The 27,891-nt window shown below is 33.8% G+C and overlaps 1 protein-coding gene across 2 annotated transcripts in view; it reads right to left on the minus strand.

The window, feature by feature from the left end:
- LOC126770158 (titin-like) overlaps positions 1-27,891 on the minus strand; it is a 76,252-nt gene that overhangs the window by 37,447 nt on the left and 10,914 nt on the right. For both annotated transcript variants that reach the window (XM_050489359.1, XM_050489360.1), the window contains exons 4-7: positions 27,610-27,798; positions 25,120-25,263; positions 24,523-24,616; positions 18,555-18,719 (exon numbers count right to left, since the gene is read on the minus strand). In XM_050489359.1, coding sequence (XP_050345316.1) covers positions 18,555-18,719; positions 24,523-24,616; positions 25,120-25,263; positions 27,610-27,798 — 592 coding nt within the window. The remainder of the gene's footprint in view (positions 1-18,554; positions 18,720-24,522; positions 24,617-25,119; positions 25,264-27,609; positions 27,799-27,891) is intronic.

Consider the following 27,891-nt stretch of genomic DNA (forward strand, 5'->3'; position numbering starts at 1 on the left):
CGGGTTGCCCCAGGTCGGCAAGCTATACAGCTCATAATGTAAGTTATTCATGATATTAGAGGAAGGCAAAACGCGACGGCCACCGGGCGCTCAGGGCAGTTGGGGTCGTCGCCCCTGCCCGACGTGACGTTACCCGCCCTACAGCTGGCTATGACGTAATTCCGCCGCCACAACAAAACGAAACCTACCCTAAAACATAAAACTTACGATCTCACATAGATCGATAACGTATTGGTAACACACGCGTATTATATTAACATTTGATATCATGTGGTCAGACACTTAAGTTATGACGCACTTTTGAAGCCTATCAAATATTAAAAGTTTTGACACGAATACTGACATTAAAGATAAATAATAGATAAATATGACTACTCGCGGGGTGGTCAAATTATCATTTGTTATGGTATTTACGATACAAACTTACGTATCGTAATTTTTGAATAATGCCCTTAGAAAATGTATAAAATACATCTTTTAAAATGAGACCGAAAAGACTTAAAATAATTAAAGATTACTATTGTTGATTATACATTAGTGATGTGTCAATTTAAGAAATTTACTTTACTAAGAAAGTCGTTGATTAATTGAGCGCGGTAGTATAACAAAATGCATTAAGAGAACAGCAACAATGACTTAAACTAAGTACCGTAGCGGTGAGTAGCGGGACCGTCGTGATTTCTCATCTCAGCACCGCCATCGGATGGCGGCCGCCTGCGCCACACACTCGCCGCTACTCGACACCCGCCGAATTGTATTATATCGTTCTATCATCGTCTTAAGAATATTCCACAATTGTATATAATGACGGTAGCAACGGTAATAACCTGGGAAATCTGGTACACAAACGCCATGTTTTAAATGCGCTAGATCGGAACGTAGAGATAGCCAAAACAATGACTGCAGATGGTGCAGTTTAAATAGACATTATATATTTCATGATTGCAGAACGAGACGAAGGAAACTTCACGCGTGTATTGTGCTTTCTTTGTTAGTTTCTCAGAAGCTACGCTAATATATTAAGATGCTAAGATGGACGGTTTGATTCATCGGTGACTAAGAGTTCGTAACACGCATATGCTATCAACTCATCTTCAACACAATGTTACCATATACATGTAGTAATTGGCGCCGAAAAGTTTAAAAATAGAACATATTATAAAATTATATTATAACATTATTCTAATAGTAGACAACCTTGTAAAGCAAGAGAAATATCAAAGCAGGTAAGGCGTCAAATCAATCGAAGCTGATGAATTCCCACTGACGTAAATGTAAGCTCTGACAGTTTTCGGCCACTAAAAACATCAACAAGGCGATAACTCAGATGCGAGTTGTGACAGTTTAATGTAACACATCAGTCTTGTCTAGTTTAACACAATAGAGCCTGTGGATGTTTGTTATTCTGATGCGGCCTACATATTTAAAAATCTCTTGCAAGTGTATTTTAACTTGAAGTTAAAAGATAATTCGTAATTTAAACTTCGAATAAAAATTTGTAAACTTATTAGTTAATGTTATTTAAAAAATCTTTCTCTGGTTACGCTTTATCTGGTTTTTAAGTTATATTTTATTAATTGAATGATAATAATTTAGTAAAATGTAAAATATAAAAAGGTGATAAGCTCACAAAGTAATATGCAGACAATTCGTTACACGAAGTTGATTAACGTAACGGTACAACCCTTCCGCTAATAAAAGTTTCATGTTACATTTAATCTGACTTTATAATGAGAAAGTTTTACTTTAAATAATTGAATAATTTAAATGTCTAGTTTTATGATTTACGTTTTTAATTTTATATACACAGATAATTAATGATATTACTCTGTGCAGTTTTCGGCTATTATTTATATATCTTTGGTCCTCCAAAAACAAAAATATATAAAAATATAGTCAGTAAAGACATTTACGGCAATTTCGATTTTGTTTCATATTTTTAAAATATGAGTTATGAAGACGTTGGTGAATTAATATAATACATAATAATATTTTATAATTAATAATAAAAATGTAGATAAATTAATATGACACGTTTACTTTAAGGAATTTAAGCCGCATCTACGTTATAGTCCAATTGCTCATCTCTGTCTTTTGGAAAACTTTTTCAAAATATTATTTTATTAATTATTTTCTAAAATGACAACCAGAGTTATATAAATGTATTTTAAATGTTGCTAATCAAGTAGGTGGTCAATTCAAATGCAAAACTTATTAAATAGGTATCGCAGATAACGATTTGTGGTCGTGAAAAAAAAAGGTACCGTTTTTTAAACGAGCAAAAGGAATCCACCGTAGATTACATCTAGCGCAATTTACTATGGGCTAGAACGAGTGCAAAATAGCATTTAAGGCCATCGCGCAGTAATCCCATTTCCACGGTGCAGGTTCGAAGACCTGGCGGCCGCCGCCCGCGCCGCTCACTCGCGTGATCGCGCACCATCACCCGCCGCCCAGCGTTTTAATTAATCTAATGGATAGAACAATGATAGCAATGCCCACCATGTTACGTTAGGCGTATTTACTCGCAATTAACTAAACGGTCATTATAAATTAAAATGTAAATTACTCTTATTAACTTATATCGCTATAGTTAACACTTTTGCAACTCAATCAATAATCATTAATATCTAAATCACTATTATTAATGAATTCATACAAAATAAGTTCCTAACATTCCAGACGTTACATATCACAAAGTTGTAAATTTCTGCCAATAAGTGATTTTTAAAATATTGATATAATTTAAAAATCCCGTATTCTATATAATTTTTCAAGTAATTATGCTTATACCGATCACAATTTCCTTTGTTTTCGAATTACACCAAAAGCATAGGTTAGATGAAACGCCGGCCGGCCGGCCGGCGCGACGAGACACGAAGCGTGGGAGGAACGAAGACTTGTAACTTGTAGACTCACATGTATGCAACGAAGTGTGCGAGCGCCGCTGGTGCTAGGCGGGCGGTCAGGGATCACTGCACTGGGCACGAAGCGAGTAGCACAGAGCACCGAAGGGTCGCGGGTTTCGCGCGATGCGTGCAGTTCGCGATGGCCGTTCGCGCGGCCGGTGTCTGGGGGACTGGCGCGCGGTGGCACTGCAGCCCGGAGCCCGAACGCACCCCGCGCACCACCCCCCTCCGACTTTTGCACAGTTCGCCCTCCAGATGTTGCCACTCGCCATTCGTGGCCATTCGCAGAAGCCACCAGAATCCATACCCAATGACAAACCTCCTATACATATTTGCAGTTTGTCTCCATAAATCTTTACGCCTTTTCAGTGATTTCATTATTCAGATATTTTAAATTAGATCTGTAAACGAGACGATGACGAATAAAAGTCGCTTACATCTGGCAAGACTAAGTACATTTTTGTTTGAAAAGTTATTTATTATTAAAATGTTAAATGACAAGAAAATATCGAAAATCTACAGGTAGCTAATTCTAATAAGACGCGTTACAAAAACGGTATTGTTGTTTTTGTTTAAACTTTAAAAGTTCTTTATTGCTTTTAACATTTTAACAACCTTCACTAAGTAAAGGTTTAAACAGGGGTTCAAATCATAGGTTCAAATCCAGACAAGAAAAATCAATTTAAAGTACTCAACTTACATTATGGCCGTTAAGGTAGTGAAGAAAAGATATCGCGAGAAAAATTACATGAAAGGAAATCATTTACATTGATAATGGTGAACCATAGTGATAGAAATTCCTCATACATCTTAACACATAAAAGATAATGAGATCTTTGCCCAGCAGTCAGATATTAATGTGCTATTTAATTTTATATATGATAAATTTCGCAATGATTGTGTGTGTGTGTGTGTGTTTTTGTTCCTGATATTAATCATATAGTTTTAGATTGCTGGTTACCAATGATAACCAATCCTTAGTTATCCTTTATAAATCCTAAATAATTAATAAACCATAGAAATTATCTTGAATAGTGCGTAACATAAAAATTAAACATACCAAATAAGAGTTCTAGATAACAAGCTAACAAATTGGAAACGAACGGGATAGAATTATCAGCAGTTGGTACCAACTACGTTATTATAGATTCGAGACCCAGCAGCACGCTGGCCGATGGCGAGTCGTCGCGAGGCGAGGTGGCGAGGAGGCGACGACCCCGCGCGGCCACGCTCTACCGCGCCGACTCGCCGAAACTTCGCACTTCACTTTTCCACCACAAGGAACCGTCAAAACGCACCAGCCGTGAAATTACCGTAAATCTGACGCAACAACCGTCTGCCAAGATTGTCAATGCAATTCTCATAAAAAAATTCAAAACAGGCCTTAATGAACACATTTACAATATATTAAAAGTATATCTTTATTTCAAGTGTGTAGGTGCAATTCATTTAGTTTTTAAAATTATCTTAATAATAAAGGACAAAAGAAAAAACGTACGTTAATGTTCAACGCATAAAGTTATTATAAATAATAATCAGAATTAACAAAAAATTAACATTTATGCGTTTTCTATTTTTTAGATTGCAAAGCCTAACGAACAACAGTATGTCACAAAATATTCGTGGATTAACCTTTCCTGCAAACAATAGAGACATTACGAAGTAGCCGGATAAGGCAAAGTTTGGTCCACGTCGTGCTGAATCTCAATGAGCACTTGCTCTCTCCTCACCTCCACTCCCGATAAGCCTCGATACCATTATAGAAACGATATGACTCACGATTGCAAAAATCATCAATTTGCATGCACGTATGGCGTAACGTTAATTATTATTATTAAATTTTATCTGCAATAAACTCCCATCAAATATCAACCTATGTAGAAAATGATAGGGTTATCAAATATCACAACAACTGCAAACACATATTATAAATATACGATATAATTAACGTAATTGAACACTAATACTTACCTACATATCGTTAAATACAGTTAGATGACGGATGTCACGAAGTCTTTATTTTGCAGCGATAGCCTTTCTGTCTCCAATTACGGATCATTACTCATGCGTGTGATATTTATTAACACAGTAAAAGATCTAGTCAACATAAATAGTATCGGATACATTTCATTGTTAATACTATAAATTGGTACAAATTATGTAAAATAATAACCTATTAATGTCCCACTGTGTGTGGCAGATATACTTTCCTTCATCGCCGAGCACGAGATGAATATTATAACCCAATTGCGCTTGCCCGGGTTTGAACCCACAATCTTCGTTTAAGATTCACATATTCTAGCCACTAGGAATATCTTCGTTCTGAAATATTATCTATATATAATTATGTGCAATATTACAAAGCATAAGTTTAAAATCATTTCCTAATGAAAAATAATAAACCATTGCTATAGTAATTTTACTTCCTACTTACTGGTTCATACGTACTTTATACAAGTAATATAAATCAACACATAAGCTTAATAAAATTCTCGGCCCTTTTAAAAGGGGTGAAAGTTAAAAGTTAGTCTGGTTCCTGAAGCAGGTTTAATATAGATAAAAGTAAGGCTTTTAAAGAAAGTTTTCATTAATTTATTGCTGCAACTGCCGTCAGACTGATATGTAACAACTTTTTCTGAGACTAAATATACGAAGATTACGCGGTCAATGAACTTGGGCCAGAATTTTTTTTTATAAATAGTCAATTGTGGAAGAGCGTTGCACGAATCAAGAAAACGTCGCTCGTTGTCACATAAAATCTGACGCAGATGCTGCAGAAACAGCATCTGTGTAACGTCTATTAATATCCCATTAAAAAGAGTAGACACAATGAGTACGATAAAATCCGATTTAAATTAATTCAATGTTAGATTCTCAGTCATCATATATTTAGTTTAAGTATTTTTTACAAAAAGTCAAAATCTGATTTAATAGATTTAAAAAAAACCTGTGGCTTTTAGAGCTTTATTGAATTATAAAGAACCCATCCGTTATACTTCCATCACAATTATGCAACGCAAACATGAATTCGTATATTTTTTGTTTCAGAACAAACAAATTTTGTTTGGCTTACGTATTTTTTTACAAGTAGTCTAGGTCTTTTTTAGATTTAGTTTAAAAAAAAGCTTTTAAAGCAACTTTTAACTTCATGAATTACAACGAACCCGTCCGTCATACCGCTATCACAATTGTGCAACGCAAACATGAGTTCGTATATCAAACAGGACAGAACAAACAAATTCTGTCTGAACATTTATGACATTTCTAAATTGGGTCCTATTATAATTTGGCAACGGTAAACCATGGAAAATGTAGAAGACTCAAAGTGTTATAAATAATAGTATATTTATATTCTCATTTTAAACTGTACCTTTATCTATGGCACGATAAAATTACATGAAATACTACTTCCTCAATGTACTCGAGCAAGCGAGAATTATAATTAATACAACTGCATATAATTTTACTTTGTCTAATTTGTATATAAACAGGAACACCGTTATAGTATTTAGTTTACTGCAATAGTCTCGTCGCTATATAATTTACAATACGCGTTTCAATCGTGACCACAATGTTTCTTACTTCCTATAATGGAATTCTTATTCCTTAGTCTACATTTTAATATCAAAACTTAGCTTAAATTCGATCATATAAATTATGTATCATCACGTGAAAGAGATTTATATTTATATTTCAAATGTATTAAATCTTGGTTATTAATTTATATATATTTATATATTACTTTAAACAAGGTTTATATGAAAGTAATTTTATTCTATAAGATCAACATAATTATAATTTATTATGCGTTAATCCAAACTTTCCCTTAGAAATGTTCAGAGCAGCATATGAAAGTCACGTTAAATTTAATAATATTTTATAAACTAAACATGTAGAAAAAGTGAAGCTGTATTATATTACGGAATTAAGTGTAAAATATTTTCATATCTTGATTAATCGACGATAGTGCACGTGGGTGTAATGCATTCCGCAACACGGTTTATGCAAACCCAATTAGACAATTTCGATGTCAAGATAACGATGCAACATGTTCGATTAGTTACCGACTTCTCGCTGTTTTGGATCGTATCAGATTAGCTAATTACTTGAGATTAATTAGAACATATTAACATTAGTAAGTGAACCTGATCGTCGAAGGTAGAAATCACCAGATTTGCCGAATACTAATTTCCTGGTCGTTGCTTACTTGTACCTTTAGCGAGGATATATTGAGTGAGGTCATTAACCTTACCATAAACATGTTTATTATGAATTTCAGTAACATACTATTATTATATAATTTGTTGGACAGATATTAGAAGATTTAGAAAAAAATATGTTTAACATGAATAGAAGTAACGTACTTAACGTACTTGTTAGGAAAAAAATATATTTTGTGAATAACATCTGAAATGTTTACAAATGATGAATCAACTTTATCTGAAACGAAAGGCATTGAAAACAGTTTCTATTATCCGAACTTTACTTATGTATTCAGATAATGATATATTGCTCCGACAAAGGAACCGTCGCATAAATATTAAAGAAATCCTTTGTGGGACTTTCGAATAACAAGTCTACCATATAAAGAAAACTTTAGTATAAAAAAAAAAACATCCCATGTACGCGAGAAATTTTCAATATCCCAAAAACGATTAACATTAACGGTCCAGAAAAGTTTCGAATTTTTAAAAGATTACATAATGTTACCGGTCGATTGCTTATACGGAAAACATATAAAAAGCTTTTATTTAACTGTTTTATTTTATATTGTATATATAAAGTGTTATCAGTAGGGCTATTCTTTGAGAACAGATACGAAACTCAAGTCAGAAAACAGTCGTGAAATGTTAAAAAGTGATATGCGACATTGACCACAATAACTATAACATTACGTCAAAATGTGACGAGCCGATTGGCGTGGTTGGTAAATATCTACCTTTCACCGAAGGTTGTGGGTTCGATTCCCATCCAAGACAGATATTTGTGTACATGAACATGTATGTTTGTCCTGAGTCTAGGTGTAATTATGTTTATAAGTATGTATTTACAAAAGAAAAGTAGTATATCAGTTGTCTGGTTTCCATAGTACAGGCTCTGCTTAGTTTTGGAACAGATCGCCGTGTGTGAATAATGTTCCAGGATATTATTATTATTATTAAAATAGTATGTCACCATAAACTCGATTGTCAACATTTCACGGGTGAGTAATGAAGTAAGTTCCTACAGAATTGCACTACAAGAAATTTAAAGCATTTCGTTTCGTTTTTACAACCAATAAATACTGTATGGAATACAACAAACGTTTTTACGTAAAATAATCGCCTTTGAATATTTATCGATGAGATTCTGTTATCGTAACTAATATGAAAACAACCGACCACCCACGTGGTACAGAAGCCCGCTGTTGGATGATACAATCTGTGTCGTCTTGGGCGTGATCCAACAAACAATTTACGACGAGATAAAATTAAAATGTGCAGCATTCCCGAATATCGTTTCGGCAATGACTAGAATGATGTTAACCTCGCGTTTGCGGTTTGTTGTGCTAAAAACTATTTCGAATATGTGAATTGAATTCGAACTTTCCTTCTTCAAGATTAATTTAACATCAAAATTGTGCAAATTGCATATATCTGAAAGAAATGGTTGACTGATGTATTCAAAATAATTTATAAAAAAATCTATACATATTAATCGATGAGACATTCTTTTGTAAGGCTTAACTGGAAAAACAATAAAGCAAATATGTATAAAACTTATACCAAAAAATTAAGGGCGTTTTGGAAAAGGTTTCAGTACATAATATTATTATAGTAGTTGCGCTTCGCAGTTTCTCCCGCTTTAAATTAAGACTATTGACGTGACAAGTGTAAATTTTATGTTCTAACAAGATCTAAATTGAAACAAGAATAAAATAAAACTAAATAAAAATGGAGTCAAAAAAAAAATTTTACTTCTTCGTTAGGTAGTCGTGAAAAAGATCCATAGAAAGTCCGTTTCCGTGACATCTCGTTAGGCTGATCGTAGGATTAGGACGTACTTTGTCAGCGTCTGCCGTGGCTTTAGATCACAAAAGACTTGATTGACAATATAACCGGACCTCCCTTATTGGGAGGTTGTCACGAATATTATTATGGATGACAGTATCATGTAGAATATGATACTACTTCAATATAAGATTCAATGGGACACAAAATAAGGTTAATTGCTTTTTAAAATTTAATACACAGAAAAATTATAATAAGAAACTTTTTAGCTATAATATATAATATTAAAACATTTACTGGTTATTTTAACGGTTTGGCTAACGTCACGTTCATACAAAAAAGAAGTGAAAGATAGTGAATCTATCCTAAAAACTGTTAGACAAATACGGGTATATTCAGAGGCACGCGTTCACTATTTTGCGGCAGAAGATTGGGGTGGGGCAATACAGCAATAATTGTAATGATGTCAAAGCGAGGGCTGCACACCACGACAGCGCGCCTCCCGCACAGCCCTATACATTTTTATTGCGCGGCACCCTCCCGCCAAGCGGTGAGACCACTCAACTGAATATAATCAAAGTACCTATTGTTTTATGTAATCACCTGCGGGCTGACTAAACAAACATTATTTTCCATACAATATTATAATATTTGATAAATTAGTTAAATTATCGAAATAATTTTTTTTTTTATTGTAATCATTATAGAAATTTTCGTTTGTATAACGATTTAATGTTACTCACCCTCTTCATTTACACACATACGCAGACAATACCCCAATATTAGAACTGTCAAGGTCAGCCTATGGTCGGTGCACAACCAAAACGCGCTAAATATTCATGAGAATCAGCATTGTAGTGCAAAAAAGTCGATCGTTTTACATACTAAAATACAAACGCAATGAGACAAAGCTATATTCAAGTAAGGAATAGACGACGATCGGTCGCTGCCTGTTTACTATGCAAATACATCTAGCACCGTCAGCGTTGGGTCCGTCTGCAAACAGCGCCCGACATGTCATGTGGAGCGCGACTCCGTATACTTTCATAGAAAATAAAACACGTAAACCGCTTACTTTCAACTAGCTCATGTATTTAGAAAAAAAACGTATTGAGTCATAATCTGGAAAATTGCGAACAAAACTTCATGGACAAGGTAATAAAATAATGCAATCACATGATTTCTTTGGAACACGAATGAGTTGTGACTTATTATCCTATAGCAATATGCCAACATTTAAGTTGCACAAAATTTAATAGAAGATTTGTCGAATACGTAGAAATGATTCAAACCAATTTTCTCTTCCAAATTTGATTTTCAAAAAAAAATGCAGTAATAGTATGTATATATAATATATTGATATGAAATGTCATGCAAACTTTAAATGTAATACCTCAACATTAATGATAAATTATTTGGACGAATTAGAAAAGGGCCGCGTAATTTTATATTTAACATGCTAATGAGTCCGCCATAGGCAATGGCTTGTTAAGCAAGTAGAGCTCCGTCTAATGATCAATAGTACATTCTCTTTTATGTGATACTTTCGAGAAAATATTTTACAATTTTAACAGTAATTACCATGTAAACGTTTTGTTAAATGGACTATTATATACAATTTCATGTATTTAGGTTGGTATTTACCCAGCAGTCACCTTAACACATGTTGTGACTACAAATAACACATAATTCCTTTTTGAGGTAATGACTCAATCGTGGAATTATCACTAGCTCTTAATGTTAATTAAAAATTTCAGAATAATCTACATCGTAATGAAAATGTTATTTCTCATGTAGTAGATACAAGAAAAGCAAAATTTAAGCCAAATAATAAATTTATGACCTAATCACAAGCAAGTAACTATTGTTTATATTAAATACGGTGGTCGTGTAAAATGAATGAAAGTTGGCAGATAACGCGGCATCGTAGCGAACAAAGTCAAGGTCGGAACTCATGATGTCGTGGACATCGGACGCTCTGCCAAGTAGTGTCCATTGTCAAAGCGACCTGCGCAGCCGCAGACCTATCGAATTTTAAACGTTACGCTCTCGCAAATTTAATTTGTGTGAATGTATCGAGTGTCAAATTGCATAATTATTAGCTGACTTAAGCACGTGACAATTTGATTTGGATATTGAATATGAATCCATTAAATATTACAGATTAGTATATAAGATACAATCAAAGAATAATATAAAAGAAAAATCAACTTTTATTGTTTTTTTTTTCAAAGATTAAATTAGTAAAGCTATCACCGTTTCGAGTTGTAGATTTTACCAAAAAAGCCGATAAGTAGAGCAGTACTTACGCTTTTTCATCAGTCATATAATAATCATATAAATTTATTAAATTAGGTTGGTTACCTTCTTCATGAACTAATACTACTTTGATGTAAAGGGATTTGAATTGGAAATAAAACAATATTTCATATATGTATGTATAAAACATATGTACTAAATTAAAACAATATATACCTATAATTCATTAATTATTATATTAAATTTATAGATACTTCCTATCCTTGCACAAAAATCAACGAACATGGTAGATGCGGGTAATAAGGCCTTTTTGGTAATAAGGCCTAAATAACAAAAATTGTATTTAAAATGATCGTTTTCGCTCGAAGTCACCCTTATAGGTAGTTAACTCTCATAGATGTTGCTTCAAACTTATCGTCACATTTTCGCTTGCTCTCTGCCACTAATGTTACGTTATTCATCGAGAAGAGCAGTTGCGCGACTCAAATAATAAGAATTCGTCCGAATCAATCGTATTTTTTTAAATATTATACTTATATTATAAATATTTACCTTTTAGTTTTCTTTTATTCTTGGTTTCTACGAACTTGATGTTTAAAAAATGTATCATGACTCTAATAATGATTTATTTAATCTTTATTTGTACATGGTACTAACGGGCTACCGAATTTATTCGTAGGCCTTATTACCCACCCTCCTTTTTTGTACAAACATTTGTCTTTTTTAACAGTTTATTTCATTTGTTTTTCAGAATGTTAAAAATGTAAACAAGTAATCATAAATTTGACGAGTCGGTTGGCGTGATTGGTAGATACTTGCCTTTCGGGCCGCAGGTCGTGGGTTCGACTCGCACCCAGGGCAAACATTTGTGTGCAAGAACATGTCTGTTTGCCCTAAGTCTCGTTGTAATTATCTATATAAGTATGTATTCACAAAAGAAAAGTAGTGTATGTAGTATATCAGTTGTCTGATTTCCATAGTACGAGCTCTGCTTAGTTTGGGATCAGATGGCCTTGTGTGAAGAATGTCCCTATTATATTTTAAGTGCGTGCTAAATTATTATTTCTTTTAGTAACTACAACCGCAATGCCTCCCAAACGAGCATCGTGGTCTGAAAATGATTTGGCATCATGAGTGGTATCATGAAGAGTGCTTCGGCTTGTCACCGGCCGATACAGATGATTTGAAGTGCCCCTATGGCTGTTAACCAAAGTTTTTTTTTCATTATTCTCAAGGCTTTAAGCATAATTAATGTATGTACCAAGTATATTTTGAACATGCTTAATGTTAAAATTTAGGCCTTATTACCCTACCATAGTATATGTATAATAAGGCCTACTAACAAGGTTTTTAGAAATGTTGAATTTTGTTTTTGTTTACGGCAGAATTTGCCTTTTTAATTTTTTTTATTTGTAGAAGTTGATCTACAACTTTATTAAAAATTTAAATTAGTTGATTTCGATTAACAGGTTTAGATTTATTTCAAATCTCCCTTAGGTAGGCCCGCACCTACCTTACTTACTTCACATTTTTTATCATCTGCATCTATATAATAAAATTATTTATTTATGTAAGTTTCTAACATTAAAATGTTTCTAAAACTTATAACATTTAAATTTATATATCATAATTTATAAGCACATTCAATAAACAATAAAAGAAGTTAAAAAAATAGTTTTAATTGGCTTATTATTTGAGTTGTATGTGCCATGTATAAATTGCGAGTCGCAAGAATTTTTTTAAATCGATTCGTCAAAGAATTTCGTTTTAAAATTTTATTAATATTTAAGGAACTGGTAGCAGTGCGCTGTGAATGCGAATGACCTTCGGCAATAATAAACGTTTGCCGACAACGCATTTTTTTATTTATATTCATGAATAGTTTTGGCCATTTGTAAATACGCATGAGAACGTTGATTTGTCTGCATATTTCTAGATACAAAGTCATGAGATCAAAAAGTTCTTTGTACATTGATATTATTTAATCATCATGATATCGTAAGACAGAAATGTTAGCCGTGACTTATATACATTTATACATATATAGCCGTATATACATTTTTTCCGAGACGAGAACTAACATTAGGGGTTTAAGCATTAAAAAAAAAAACTTACAATCAAATACATCGGGTGAGATTTTTCTCACTTCTAACTAGAAGAATAAATTCCGTTGAAATGAATTGCACTCTTCTTATCTACTAATATTTTATTCCGTATATTTGAAGATTTGTAACATACAAGCAGAATCTTTACTGACTTAGCCAAGTCACTGACTGGAGGTAGAACTTTGTGTAAGCTCGTCTGGGTAGGTACCACCCACTCATCAGATATTCTACCGCAAAACAACAGTACTAGGTATTGTTGTGTTCCGGTTTGAAGGGTGAGTGAGCCAGTGTAATAACAGGCACAAGGGACATAACATCTTAGTTTCCAAGGTTGGTGGCGCATTGGTGATGCAAGCGATGGTTAACATTTCTTACAATGCCAATGTCTATGGGCGTCGGTGACCACTTACCATCAGGTGGCCCATATGCTCGTCCGCCTTTCTATTCTATATAAATAAAAAAAAGTCGATTCGTATTAATCTGAAGTTTAATATCGATATGAAATGTGCAAATAATGTCCCAAAAGGCTCGCTAGCTTACTATAATATTCCTTAACCCTTATGTTTCAGTGATTACTGTATATGAATTTAGCGCTGCCTTAAATCACCGAACCCGAAGAACCCTGATTTGACCCCACTTGTCCAGAACTGCACTGTGCAATCGTTCAAAACTATACATCAATACCTTATTATTAATTATTTACAGGAATTTAATACATACTGTTTAGTATTAAATTCCTAAATAGTTTTGGTATATAACAGTAGACCTTAAATCATATAGGTGTTATGTGTATTTAAAAAAAAACGAGATATAACGAGCGTTACGTTGTACATACAATGTTTTAATCACATTAAAAAATATCAAACTATCTATTATTTATTAAATTGAAATTTCGTCATCAAACAATATGCGGCGTCTGTTAAAATAATCCGACACACAAGTAACTCATTGTAATTTAATGGACCAGCCGTCGCCTGTCATCAAGTCATAATTCATGAACTTTGTTTCGGAACAAATTAACGCTTATATGCCTTTTCGGTATTAATATGTGAATAAAACAAGCTATTTATACATTTAAAATGTATGTAATACCTTTTTTGGAAAATAATTTGTACGTAAAACAAAATTAATTATAAACATTGAACATTTTAATACATAAAACGATTGAAATAATTGCAATGTTAACTGATGATGGTGATGATGATGATGATGAAAATATTAGCAATCACTACAGTACAGTACAGTAACAGCCTGTGAATGTACCACTGCTGGACTAAGGCCTCCTCTCCATTTTTGAGGAGAAGGTTTTGTAGCTTATTCCACCACGTTGCTCAATGCGGGTTGGTGAAATACACAAGTGGCAGACTTTCAGTGAAATTAGACACATGCAGGTTTCCTCACGATGTTTTTCTTCACCGTCAAGTACGAGATGAATTATAATCACAAATTAAGCACATGAAAATTCAGTGATGCTTGCCCGGGTTTAAACCCACGCTCTTACAACTGGGCCATATCAGCTTCTCGGCAGTCACTAAAATAAAAAAATAAAAAATACGGAAGTGATAACATTCATGTTGTAAATCAGGTACAATGCCATCTAAATCGCTGTTAACGTGACAAGTACCTCGACTATCTTACGATCTATAAACACAATGTTATCGGAACCATCACCATAGCCAGGCCGTAGACTGCTATTTGACATCAGCACACTGCGTCTTATGGTTTACCAGGTTCAGACAACAGATATGAAATATTGTATAATTGAAATCTAAAAATGAAAAAAAGTATCCACAAACCGTGGTGTAGAAAAAAACAGGAAGGAAGATACCCAACAATGTCGGTTTAAAAGCGTTATACGAGAGGCTATATGCCTGGCGAATGTGACGTAACATTTTCGAGCTTCAATGAAATTTGACCTTTAGACAGTGAGTTATAAAATTGAAATCAGGAATTCTAGTGGTGACGAGTAATAATCCCGACTGCCCCCAGGCGAATTAGCGCCGCCCGACCGCCCCAGTTTAAATATCAACTCCGACTGTTTAAACTGCTAAATCTCATAATCCAATAAGCCCCTTGTGTCCACTGAAGTAGAAGTTCAAATTTAGCGAAGGTGTTCGTTTTAATTATTAGAATAAATATTAATTGACCCACATGCAGTCTGCTCGTATCAACGAATTAGAAAGACATTTTGTAGCTGACTATTTAAAATTTATATACCTAGTCGCGCAAAAACGTTATAATATAAGACGGTTATAACGGAAGGTCAGAGAGCATTACACAAGACTTAGTATTAAGAGTTGCACTCCTAACAATATTACTGAATATTTAATTTGTTCTGTTTATTACGTACGTGCTGCATATTCACGTCACGTCACGACAAATTCCTAGAAATCAAGTGGCTCGATATAGTCTAGAAAGTTTGGGTCTGTGGATAAAAAAAGGATACCTAAAGCATCTGTTAACGTCCACAAAAATGATCCAATATTCAACACTAGACATTAATAGACAATACCGAAGTATTGATATCTATATACTTTTATTAATATGCCATCGGTTTGTGTGAAAAATATAACTGTTAAGTAATTACGAATATTAAAGACGTTTATGTTAAAGACATAGAGTCGGCACTTGTTTTCACGAACTTGTAGCAAATAATTATATAAGATAAAATACAATATAAATCAATAAAAAATATCTTATTAAAATTGTCTTTTAAGCGTCAAACTATGTACCATACGACATGGTAACCTATCATTATAAAAGAGCCATTAAACGATGAAAGCTATAGTTATCTGTTTTCGAAACACACAAAGTCTAATAGAATACAAACATCTTATTTGCCATCGAAAAACAGGCAGACATTACAACAATGGCGTGTTTACATACTACTGACAAAGCTGGCAATTAGAAAGGCTTCATGAAGACGCGGGGTGAACGGGGGCGAGGTGAAAACCAAGTATCCAATTTCTCCACTTCCCCACTTCCGACGCAATTACGAAACGTTATTGTGGAGCAGTCGCGGACTGGCGGCCGTCTGACCGCAGCCACTGAAATCTAGGCACCTACACCGCAGTCTCGTTACGCTACACGACAGTTTTGTTGTACTTTTCGCAACTCCTATTCGTATATTCGATTCACTAGGTTTAATACAAAAAAATTACCTCATAGTTGTATAGAAGTATCATTAACGATAATCGGTTGTATATTAAGCAATGCGAAATTGTGTATTCTATAGATGAAAATTTGCTTAACTGCACGTTGAAACGGAATAAAATGAGAATAACATCGAATTAAAACTGTATTCAATCATTTTAAGACGTCTGTAGATCATGCCGCTGATAACTTTAATACGATACTTTCTTTAATGCAATCAAGAAGGATTGTTAGTTTCTCTTGGGGAACATCGTTCAGACAGTAACCTGAGCTAGAAAATTACGTCCGCTAGTCATAAGACTCGATTCACCCGTCAAGTTGTCATTGCGTTGGAGGAGCAGACAGCGGGGACACGCTACAGAAATGAGCTTACTTTTATTAATGACATTTATACATATCTTAACGAGACGTTTCATTAACAACAGTAGCTGTATTATGATTGATAATAACTATGTGGAACTTATCCCGCTAACACAGCCAGTGGCGTTGAAAAATATAATATTTTTATGCCCATATATTATTCATTCGGAGATAATTGACTATAATCCAAACGATCGTTTTAAGGTTGAATTTAGATTTGAATATGTATCAAAATTCTATTTAAGCTTTTAATTAATTTTGATTAAAAACATAATATTTTAAAATGAGCACAATACAGCATGCATGTTACAAAACATACAACCTATTATCATATCTGTAGAATATATACATATACATAATCTGGAGAATATATACATATTCTCCAGATTCGTAATTTAAAAAATACATTTACTTTATCGTAGTCAACTTCTTCACTAGGAACTTGAAAACTAAGCAAGTTTTATTATCCTAAAGCTTTTAATTTCTCTTTGACGCCAAAAGCCAATTGAAACAATGGCAAAAGTGGCATACGACGTATTTCCACTCAGTACAAGTGTCACAATGAAAAACCCTTACATTTATGCGACAACAAAAATCTGTTGAGCAACATAAAAGCTTTTCGCCTTGAGCGTTGCGATCCATTAAAGACACTTTACGAAGACTTGAAGGGCGCCTTAGTTACCACGTCCACAATAGTCAGACCCCTGTCTTCCATACATCGTCAGAGAAAGTTTATAGAATAAGAGATATTTTTGTTCGATATACAAACTCGCATTTTAAAGCAAATTCTAAATGAGTCACTGTCCGTATGACCCAATATAAATCGCCAAATCGTTTTACCAAACAAACATCATCAAATTACAACCAAATACGCTGAATATTATTGGGTCATGAGACAGATTGGGAGTATGTTTATTTAACATAATAAATAACAATATAAGGCTGTGAATTAAATTATTACCTACATAATACAATGTACCTGGGCAACCGAGCTTCGAGCTTCTAATAAATAATAATCAATTAGATTTTTTTTTTATGCGAAATTGCTTTTTTTCAGGAAATACATTTAAAAGCAAAACCTTGTCTAAATACAATAATTGAGCTAAGTCGTTAGAGCCGCTGCCACGATATTTCACACAAAATATATATGCAAAAATCACTTATTTAATATTATAAAATAAATTAGTCTGTTTTGACTTAAGTGCATTATCATAAAATCCGCCAACATTTCATAACGTTGGATTTCTTATAAGGATACATAATATTAAATAATAACTATATATATTAATATAATATAATGGATGTCTAAAGCCATGATCTTAGCGGTAAGTTCATTTGCTCAAAACATAAACATATTATTATGAAAGTGTTAGCTGATATGACTTTCTTATCTGGAAACTAAAGCCGTTGCTTCTATTTATAGAAATGACATAAGCGAATAGGCAGTTTAGAGCGAGTTGCAACTTGCCTCAACGATAATATACCATAATACAGTATACTTAATTCTTACAATTACAAGAAGGGAACACTTTATTAAAAGAAGTGACAATCAGTTTTAAGGACGAGAATGCTCTTACGAATGTTTAAACCTCTTCATCACTTTCAATAAATCGTCTATTTTTAAATCACGTCACAATAATAAAAAAAATATGTAAACACAATGAATATAGCATAGAATATTAACTTTAAAATAATTTATTCTGGTACGAAGATTATCAAACCGTAACATACTCGAAATAATATATAATATAATAAATATGTATATGTATATCACTTACCTGGATCGTTCATTAATTGGTTGTAAACAGACAATGCAACAGCGTCTTCGCTGACGACGTCCCAGAGACCATCGCAAGCGACAACCACAAAATCTTCGTCACCGTCCAGATCCACCTCTGCTATCTCGGGCCGCGCCGTCACGTACGGTTTGTAGTTTGCGTCACCTGGACAATGATAATTAACGAAAAGTTAAGAATGATTGGAAGGGCAGAGGCGATTTTTTTATAAAACTTAACGACTCATTGTAATAACTTCTAAGTAGGATATTCAGAAAGCACAACAACAAAGAAGTGGACAGTTAATTGGACTGATGACACTTAACGTGACTTAATATTCGAACAACTCCTCATGTGTCAAAACCGATTGAGACATTGTGGCTCTTTGTGGTAAAGAACGAGGGGAGGTACAAAGTTCGTGAAATAGAAGGGTTGTAAACCAAAACAATTTTTATTTTTCAATATAATGACCTTGAACTTCATGCCCTTTAGCAGATTAGAATAGTAAATAAAACCCCTTTGAATTTAAAAACGTCTAAAAATGTCGTGCCACTTGATTCTTTTTTATAATTTGGAAATAAATAAGTCACAAGGGACTAAATCTGGACTAAAGATTGGGTGAAAAAGCAGTTCAAGCTCGTTTTAGCCGCAGATTAACGCTTTCAATTTTGAGTGTTTTAATTATTTAATCAAATAGATAAAAGTTGTAGTATTGTAAAATTTTCTAAAATTATCAACCATAAGTAACGAATTGTAAACATTTTCGACATAATAATGGTCTTAAGAGCCAATTTGTGTAACTTATGAAACGAATGATAATACCAATGAAATCCATCAGTTTAGTGACGCAGAAAATTCGGATGGGTAAATTGCGACAACTTCGAAGGGCTACATAATAAATGCTGCGGCACCTAATCTCCAGTGGAACGCTAAATCAATGGGTCTCGATGTTAAGGGGACAAATGGGCATCGTCCCCTTAACATTTGAGCTGTGAAGAAAATGTCAACACATTTCCATGAATACACCGACATATTAGATTCATACTCAAAATACAAAACCTAGGAGTATTTTAGCTGATCTGTATTTATCGCCAAATATAGATAAAATATGCAAACGCAACCTGATAAAAAATACATAATAGAGTGTGTGTAGAGGTAATGGAAAAATTGATCAACATTGCAAATTATTCGTTTTTTTTTACAGCCTATAAAAATAAAAAAAAATCCAGGTATTCCTTTTTAAATTCTTATTCAATCCACTCTCTACTGCTGGACGTAAGCCTCGTCAAAATTATATCAGAGATTCTGACACCTTCTTCAGGACTTTGGTCGGTCAACGATACATAATAATTGATACTATATATACCAAAGGCAGATAAATAAACCTTAGGCTTACATATTCCAATTTGCTAATACAATCTCTGCTATATTAAGCACTACAAACAGTTCATAATGTATCTTTATTTATAATAAATTATTATACAACATTATTCCACTCAACTATTTACATATCCACTTTAATCTTACTTCCAAAGTTCAAATAACAACTTCGGCGACATTTGAAACGCCATGTTTTCAAGAAACAATAATGGATTCAATACATTATTTAAGATCTCGACCAATTATGTTTATTTAATGGCAAAGTTTTTTATTTATCTTTACTTCCGTTATTAGAATCGGTTATAATCTTGATACTACTTGTCTCATCTCAATCAAGCCAACACAGACGATTTACTTGATTTAAGTAATTTAAATTTTCAATTGAAATTCTTTTATTATTCCTCAAGTAAATAAGGCGAGCATTAACAGGAAAAATTAAAGTTAGCAACATACTTGAAACAATGACGAATTTATTTGATTTTATTACTAATATAATTTTATGAATTTAAATACGTTAGTCATAATCATGCCTTTGTGCGATTGATAAAGTAGTTGATGTATCTTTGATTCGATATGAACGCAACAAACTGTGGGAACAATATAGTTAGCCAGAACAAAGTAACTTGCTTATTTATCTCCAATTTTACATTAGATCTATAAAGCTTACTTAATGGTTTTTAATTAATAAATGTTTGAATATATCGCAGTTTAAGCGAGTGTATGTCTGCACTGTGCGAGTGCAGTGTGTCCGAAGTGATCGATATAGTTTCGTGCAGCGACGCGGGTTGACGAGGGCGTCGCGCAGGGGACGGCTGCGACTCCACGGCGCCCGACGCGCGCACCTTACCGCGATTGCGTTGTAAATTATACCAGACGGGCTTTGTTTACGATATACAATAAGAAAATTGTATGTGATAAATATTTTGCGTAAATAAATTTACTAAAATTATACAATATCTTCAGTGGCTAGGTGGATGGACAATTCCGTAACTAAATTCCGTAAAGGAATATCAAAAAAATCCAAAGAAGTCTCAGATTCCATTTTAATGCAATACCAATACATAATTTCGCTAATATAGATCAAATATATATTGTAATATATTTAAAATATAATAAAAACCTTTTATCAATTAATCATGTGAACTTAACATACGACGTGTTAACATTGTAATTTGCAAATGTAACAAAATGAAGACACGAAATCCTTATAAATTGCATCGTTATGTCAACGCAGAGTATGATATGGCAATTTATCGTTCATCCCCCAGCATAACGCTAACAACTTAATGGCGGACACACGACCATAATGGTTGAGAGGAGGGATTACAGTACTTAGGCGTGCCATTTTAGAATTCATTTAATTGTTTTTTTTTTAAATTAGATCATGTCTCATCAACTGCTATTTATATTTCCTCTTGTTAGTGGCATTCATTTACATTTTCCTTTATTTTGAAGTAATGATGTAATCAAATCATTATGTTGGTCGTCATCATACGACAAGTTGTATTATAAGTTGTTTGTTAGCAGATGAAATACAAAACTGTATTTTTTTTATTCGGGAACTCGCTGTTTCGTGAAATGAAAAAATACAATGATATAAATTTTAACGTTTATATTTATTGAAAACTGATTGATGTACGATAAAAGCATGTATATATATCACATTGATATATAATATTAGTTTATAAACCTCAATTCCACGAGTAACATTACAGGCTGTGAGTAATATAAAAAAGCCGATGGCCACCCCATTTCGAAAGGCTCATAATAATAAAACGGCTGATTAAACCGCCTTTTATGACAATTCGCACTTCTCACACGCGTTCGTTGATGAAAACAATTGACTACCCTTTAATGTAAATTTGATTATGACATCCATTATACGATTTTGCGAATAATAAGGCGTGTTCCACACGACACAAATTTTGTGTATATTGTTTGTTATCAGATTCGTATACCGGATGTCAGTAGGATACCCAAAGGCGACAATTTAATTACATTTTAATGTGTTATAGAGCAAATACAAACATACTTCGAGTCCTATCACAAAAATTTTATTTTTGGTTCTCTCGATTATTATCCTGGTATTAGAGTTTATGGTTGATTGCAAAGCCTAGAGCTAAGAATCTAAAAACTATAAACTATAATAATATTAAAGTTCCATATAAATCGGATCAGAAGTTTTGCTTGAAATCGGAAGAAACAAACAAACAAAACTTGCCTCTTTATAATATTAGTATGAAGTATGATATTCGGTGCTGTAGTGGTCACGAGCTGTCGGCGATGTAGCTCTATCTGTTACGCTTTCACGGCTAAACCACTGATGAAATTGGTAAGAAGCAAGCTTGTCCCAAGCGCAGGACATATAATACTTTTTGATCCCTGCCCTCTTCCGCTATAGCGCGGGCGAAAATCTGTACATATAATAAATCTGTAACTAATCGCTGTTTGTACATGGAAGATTTATGAGTAAAATGGCCTTTATCAACGCAATAGAACCCATAACAATGATTGTAAGAATTTTTGTCCATTTATCTGTTTGTCTGTGCGTTTGTACACGCTTAGAAACGGCTAACCGGATTTTAATGCGGTTTTCACTAATGTTTTGCGGCTAACTTCAACTTTGAGTGTTTTTATAGAAATAAAGTTGTCAATTAAAAGAATCACGTCGAACATTTATTCTATAAAATTGCTATAAAATAACTGTTATGTTGAATTAGCTGAAACTTTAGCTACCTATAAATGATAGTGACGATGATTTAAACTTTATAGGAACAAAACAAAGTTAAAAAATGGACAGTTTCAGAGATTTAGATCTTCCAATGTAAGTTGAACTCAGATCTATATGATCAATCATATTAAATAGGGTTTAGCTTATGCTGGTAGTTGTCGGTTAACTCGCTTATGCGTAAACATATGTCATATCTTTTAAGGTTGACCTAACCTTTTTATTTAGTATTTTTTATAAAATATTATTTCTTATCGAGATAAGACCATAGACAGTTTTTAGTACTTTATAGTTTTGACATATTATTACAACGGGCAGTTGAGTAGGCTGTTTGAAAATACTCACAAATACATACATACGTATTTGTTTTTGATGTGTAAAAACTTTGTAATTTAAAGTTTATGGGTTAGGTGGGTATTGCGTTTCGTTGCCACCTTTTTTTATAGTTTTTAGTCGGTTAGTTTGGCAAGTGAAGTAAAGCCTTAAATATACACAAATAAAAATTAGTATTATATTAAAAATAATATAAATCGTGACCGCTTGGAATGGTGGCAAGAATGCTAGCAGTATTTATACTTTGAATCGCAATTCCGATTATCTGGGCGAAAAATGAACCACTTAGTCGGTTAGTTGATAATAAGTACTTATTAAAAAAAAACAGATTTACGTTTTAGTTTTAAAAGGACACAATTTCCTGCGAAGATATCGTTTACAGTCACAATAAATAAAGCACAGAAAAAGACATTCAAGTATGTCGGAATAGATTTAAGAAAATGTTTTTTTCATGCATGATTGCAATTGTATGTTGCCCTATCTTTTTTTTATAGAATAGGAAGGCGGACGAGCATATGGGTAATGGTCACCAACGCCCATAGACATTGTAAGAAATGTTAACCATCGCTTACATCACCAATGCGTCACCAACCTTGGGAACCAAAATGTTATGTCCATTGTGCCTGTAATTCCACTGGCTCACTCACCCTTCAATCCGGAACACAACAATACCAAGTACTGCTGTTTTGCGGTAGAATATCTGATCAGTGGGTGGTACCTACCCAGACGAGCTTGCACAAAGCTTTACCACCAGTAAATCTATCTAGATCCCAGTGCGGCAAAAATCGAATAAATATTAATGTCCCACGAAAATAAAACTAAAAACGTGGTAAGTATATACTGACATATAAAAATCGCGGGCACATATAGTAATATATAATTTGGAAAGGCTTTATCCGAGCGGGAATTCCATAAAGTTTGCATGTAAACGGTAGTGTAAACTCCTTTAGACTCGGCTTATTGAATAGTTTCAGATCTGATATACAAAACATCGTTTCTACATATAGTATCAAATACGTAAGTAATAATATAAAAATAATATTATTAATTAGCGAGTTAAGCTACCTTTATCTTCTCTAGATTTTTTCTTCTTCAGTCAGCTTTTTATATAAATATGGCCGAACGATTTCGCATTTGTATCGCATTTGTTTGACGAGAGTTCAATATGGAAGTAATCGGTCAATTTCGTTATTGCTTTGAAAATATGTCTTGTTGCTTAGTTTTCCAATAAGAACTTAGTTATAACTTAATGATATTCTGATAAGTAACGCAATAGACATGCGATTAAGTGTATATTTATTATCTTATTCGAAAGAAAATCAGTCATATTATATACTGCTTAGAAAAAAATGTTACATTCAAAAACTTTCTTACCGGTACTCGTCAATAGAATGTACATTCCGAGGCGGTGGCAGCTTACGTACATTAAATTTAACCTTGTAAACCGATTGGTCAGTATTTCAAAGTGCTTACAAAAGCCTACTTAAATAATATATTTTAATATGTATATTATTACAATAATTTACTCACCAATAGCTCGCGAGACCGCCAGCTGTCCGTTGACGCGCCACGTGCCCCAGAACACCACTGAGCCTCCTGATGACTCTATTCGTTCTCGTTCGTCCTAATACAATAATGACTTCCACTTAGTCCTATTTCCGTTACTTGTTTAATTTTTTAAAGCTCGACGCTTTAGTAAATGCGTCACTGAATCATTTCTAGTATTTTAGTATTACGCAAAATACTAAATAGAATGTTCAATGTTAAAGTTGAAAAAACAGAAAATTAATTTTTTTTTAAGTATAAACTCCTTTATTTTAGTAGTAGAACACATGACGCCGTTTTATCGCAGGATGCAGGTAAATTAACCCCATTCGTTTCACCATGAGGATACCTTACAATAATTTCCTTCAGTTAAATCGTTAAGCTCAGTTATGCGTTTACTTTAACGAAAGTCGCGAGTTCAAATTATAGGCGCCACAGAATTTTGTGCTCAATTAAAAAGGAAATGTTTAGGAAACATAAATGTGCCATATAATATCATCCTCATGTATATCTACCGATCGACGGTGGAGAGGCGTGGGACCATAAACTCTACAGGCAGGAGGACATGAACGTGACACTGACCGGGCGGTCGGGCTTGTGCGGGTTGACGAGCTGCATGAGGCGCATGCGCTTGGCGAGCAGCGCCTGCGAGTCGCCCGCCCACGCCGCCAGCAGGCGCCGCCCGCGCACGCACACCGACACCGCCGTGCAGCCGCCCGACGCGCGCTACGCACACACACCTCAGTACCGCTCTACACACACATAGCGAGTTGTAACCGTTCATAAAGACACCTGCTGTAAAACAAGGCGGCGGGCAAATGAGTCATTAATGGTAAGAGACCTGCGACCACATTTAGTAACAATAGCACTTTTTTATGTCACCGTCAATGCGCTGCCGACCATCGCGATTGTCAATTGTGCCTGCAATGACACTGTAACACAGCGACGATACAAAAGATTGATGTTGTATCGGCCAACATCAATCTTTTGTATCGTCGCTATGAGACGGCAGACGTTATTGGCGATTGCATTTCAATACATATTCTCTTTATTATTTGGTTCATTACTGAAAAAAACATACATTTGTCAAAAATAAATAACACATTTAAAATACACAAAAACTAAGTCTCCACATATCATAATTCTCTCTTAATGTATTGTCATAATGTGTTTTTGGTAAATTATTAATAAATTTTTTAAACAAATTAATACAAATAAAAACATAACGCCGGCGACTGCATAGTAATTAATTCAGAACAGGCAGGCAGCAATAAGTAAGCGTAACGCAACAATATTTAATTTGAGTTAGAATAACTAGTAAATGGTTGTGGCAACACTAAACGGACATCTACAAAGCCCGTCCAAAATACGTACTTGTAAATAATGAACGACTAATTTTAATGAAACCAATATTTACATGACACGATATTTTATCCAAATTGATAATAACAAATAATGCAAATTGTAAATTTAAAAAAAATGATTTTTTAATAAATAGTAAGAGTTTATACCTATGTTACTGAAATATTAATACGGTAAATAATTTATTTATAAACTTGACTATCAGAATCGTTATACATAAGTCGTAAAATATTTGATACGTCACACAAATTAAGAGATTCCATTGGTTACGGATGTTAATCCTTATTATAAATGCGAAAGTTTTTTTTTTATATAGAATAGGAAAGCGGACGATCTTATGGGCCATCTGGTAAGTGGTCACCAACGCCCATAGACATTGGCATTGTAAGAAATGTTAACCATCGCTTACATATCCAATAAGCCACCAACCTTGGGAACTAAGATTTTATGTCCCTTGTGCCTGTAATTACACTGGCTCACTCACCCTTCAAACCGGAACACAACAATACCAAGTACTGCTGTTTTGCGGTAGAATATCTGATGAGTGGGTGGTACCTACCCAGACATAGCTTGAACAAAGACCTACAACCAATAATAAAGCCCAACCACCAGTTAGTTCGGTTGTTTGTTTGTTACACTTTCGCATACTAAACACTCAGCCGATCATCATGAAATTTTGCATACCCGTTCTCAGGGGTGAAGAAAAGGACACAGTGTATCTAACATCTCCCTCTCACACGCTAGTAAGTATATATGTATCTTTCATACAAATTTTCTATGTAAAATACACTATAGAAATTATTTACGTCAAATTTAGTTTTTTGTGTTTTCATTTGTTTCGGGTAAACGATTCTTTGGTAAAAAATAAGTTCTGTAATCGATATTATCTAAATAAGCGTAAACAATGCTAATCTTTGCTAACGTGTATATTATTTCAAAGGCAATAACATAGATCGTTTAACTGATAATTGGTTAATGTATTAAGTTATAGCAATTTAAAATTTTCTATTTCCGAGCTGTTAGAACTGCCCCCCCCCCCTTACAAGACGATGTAATTATGACCACCTTTAAACAATCGGACTTGGCAATATTATTATTTTCGACATTTGAAATTATTATATCTTAGGAATGGTGAAAGAAAAAATTTTTATATTAACAATATGAAAACACAACGTTTTCGAGAAAAAATATAATATATAAAACGAATAACTTTGAACTTGAATAGTTTTTTTTAACAGACGTAGTATCGGTGTGGTATTTTCAGCTCTATGTAAATTTTTGTAGGCACTATTATTTTGTCTATTTAAACCGAACTATAACGAAAATACTGTCCCTTCTATCATTACAACTGCCGTGTGATGGGATATCTCATCAGCAACATATTAAGTGACATCCCAATCAAGCGCGACCCATCACCGATTTCCTTATTTTTAAAATAAAAAAAATTAAGAATTTTCTGAAATTTACATCATTGTTAATTCATTTTATCTAAGCCTTTTAAGGTATGAATTTCCAAAAGAGATTGATATCACTGACTTTTATTTATAAGCAATACTTTTAACATTCATTTAAATAAAATTTCCATCCCCTATTAATTATCTCAAATGAAAATTAAATTTATTAATTTTATAGTTCTAGACTATTTGTTGCTTTGTCTTATGAGTCAGTAGTCAGTCGGGTTTAATTTTATGATGTCAGCATTAGGAGCACCTTCTGATTGCTCTTCCGGACGAACTCAGCGTCGGTCCGCAGGTAGGCGTCGTTGATGGCGCGGCGCAGGTCGCGCGCGAAGTGCGGGCTCTCCGCCAGGTACTGGTGCACGTGCGCCGCGCTGTACGTGGCGGCCGCCGAGCCCGCGTGCCCGTCGTACACCGCGTAGAAGCTCGTCGGCTCGGTCGTCTGCTGACGACGATACAATACGCATTAATACTTCAATTCAAATATTCATTTTTTTTAACAGTACTAATAATTTCGGTTTATATTTTATTGCAA

This window comes from Nymphalis io, chromosome 8, assembly GCF_905147045.1.
Source record: "Nymphalis io chromosome 8, ilAglIoxx1.1, whole genome shotgun sequence".
Lineage (NCBI taxonomy): Eukaryota > Metazoa > Arthropoda > Insecta > Lepidoptera > Nymphalidae > Nymphalis > Nymphalis io.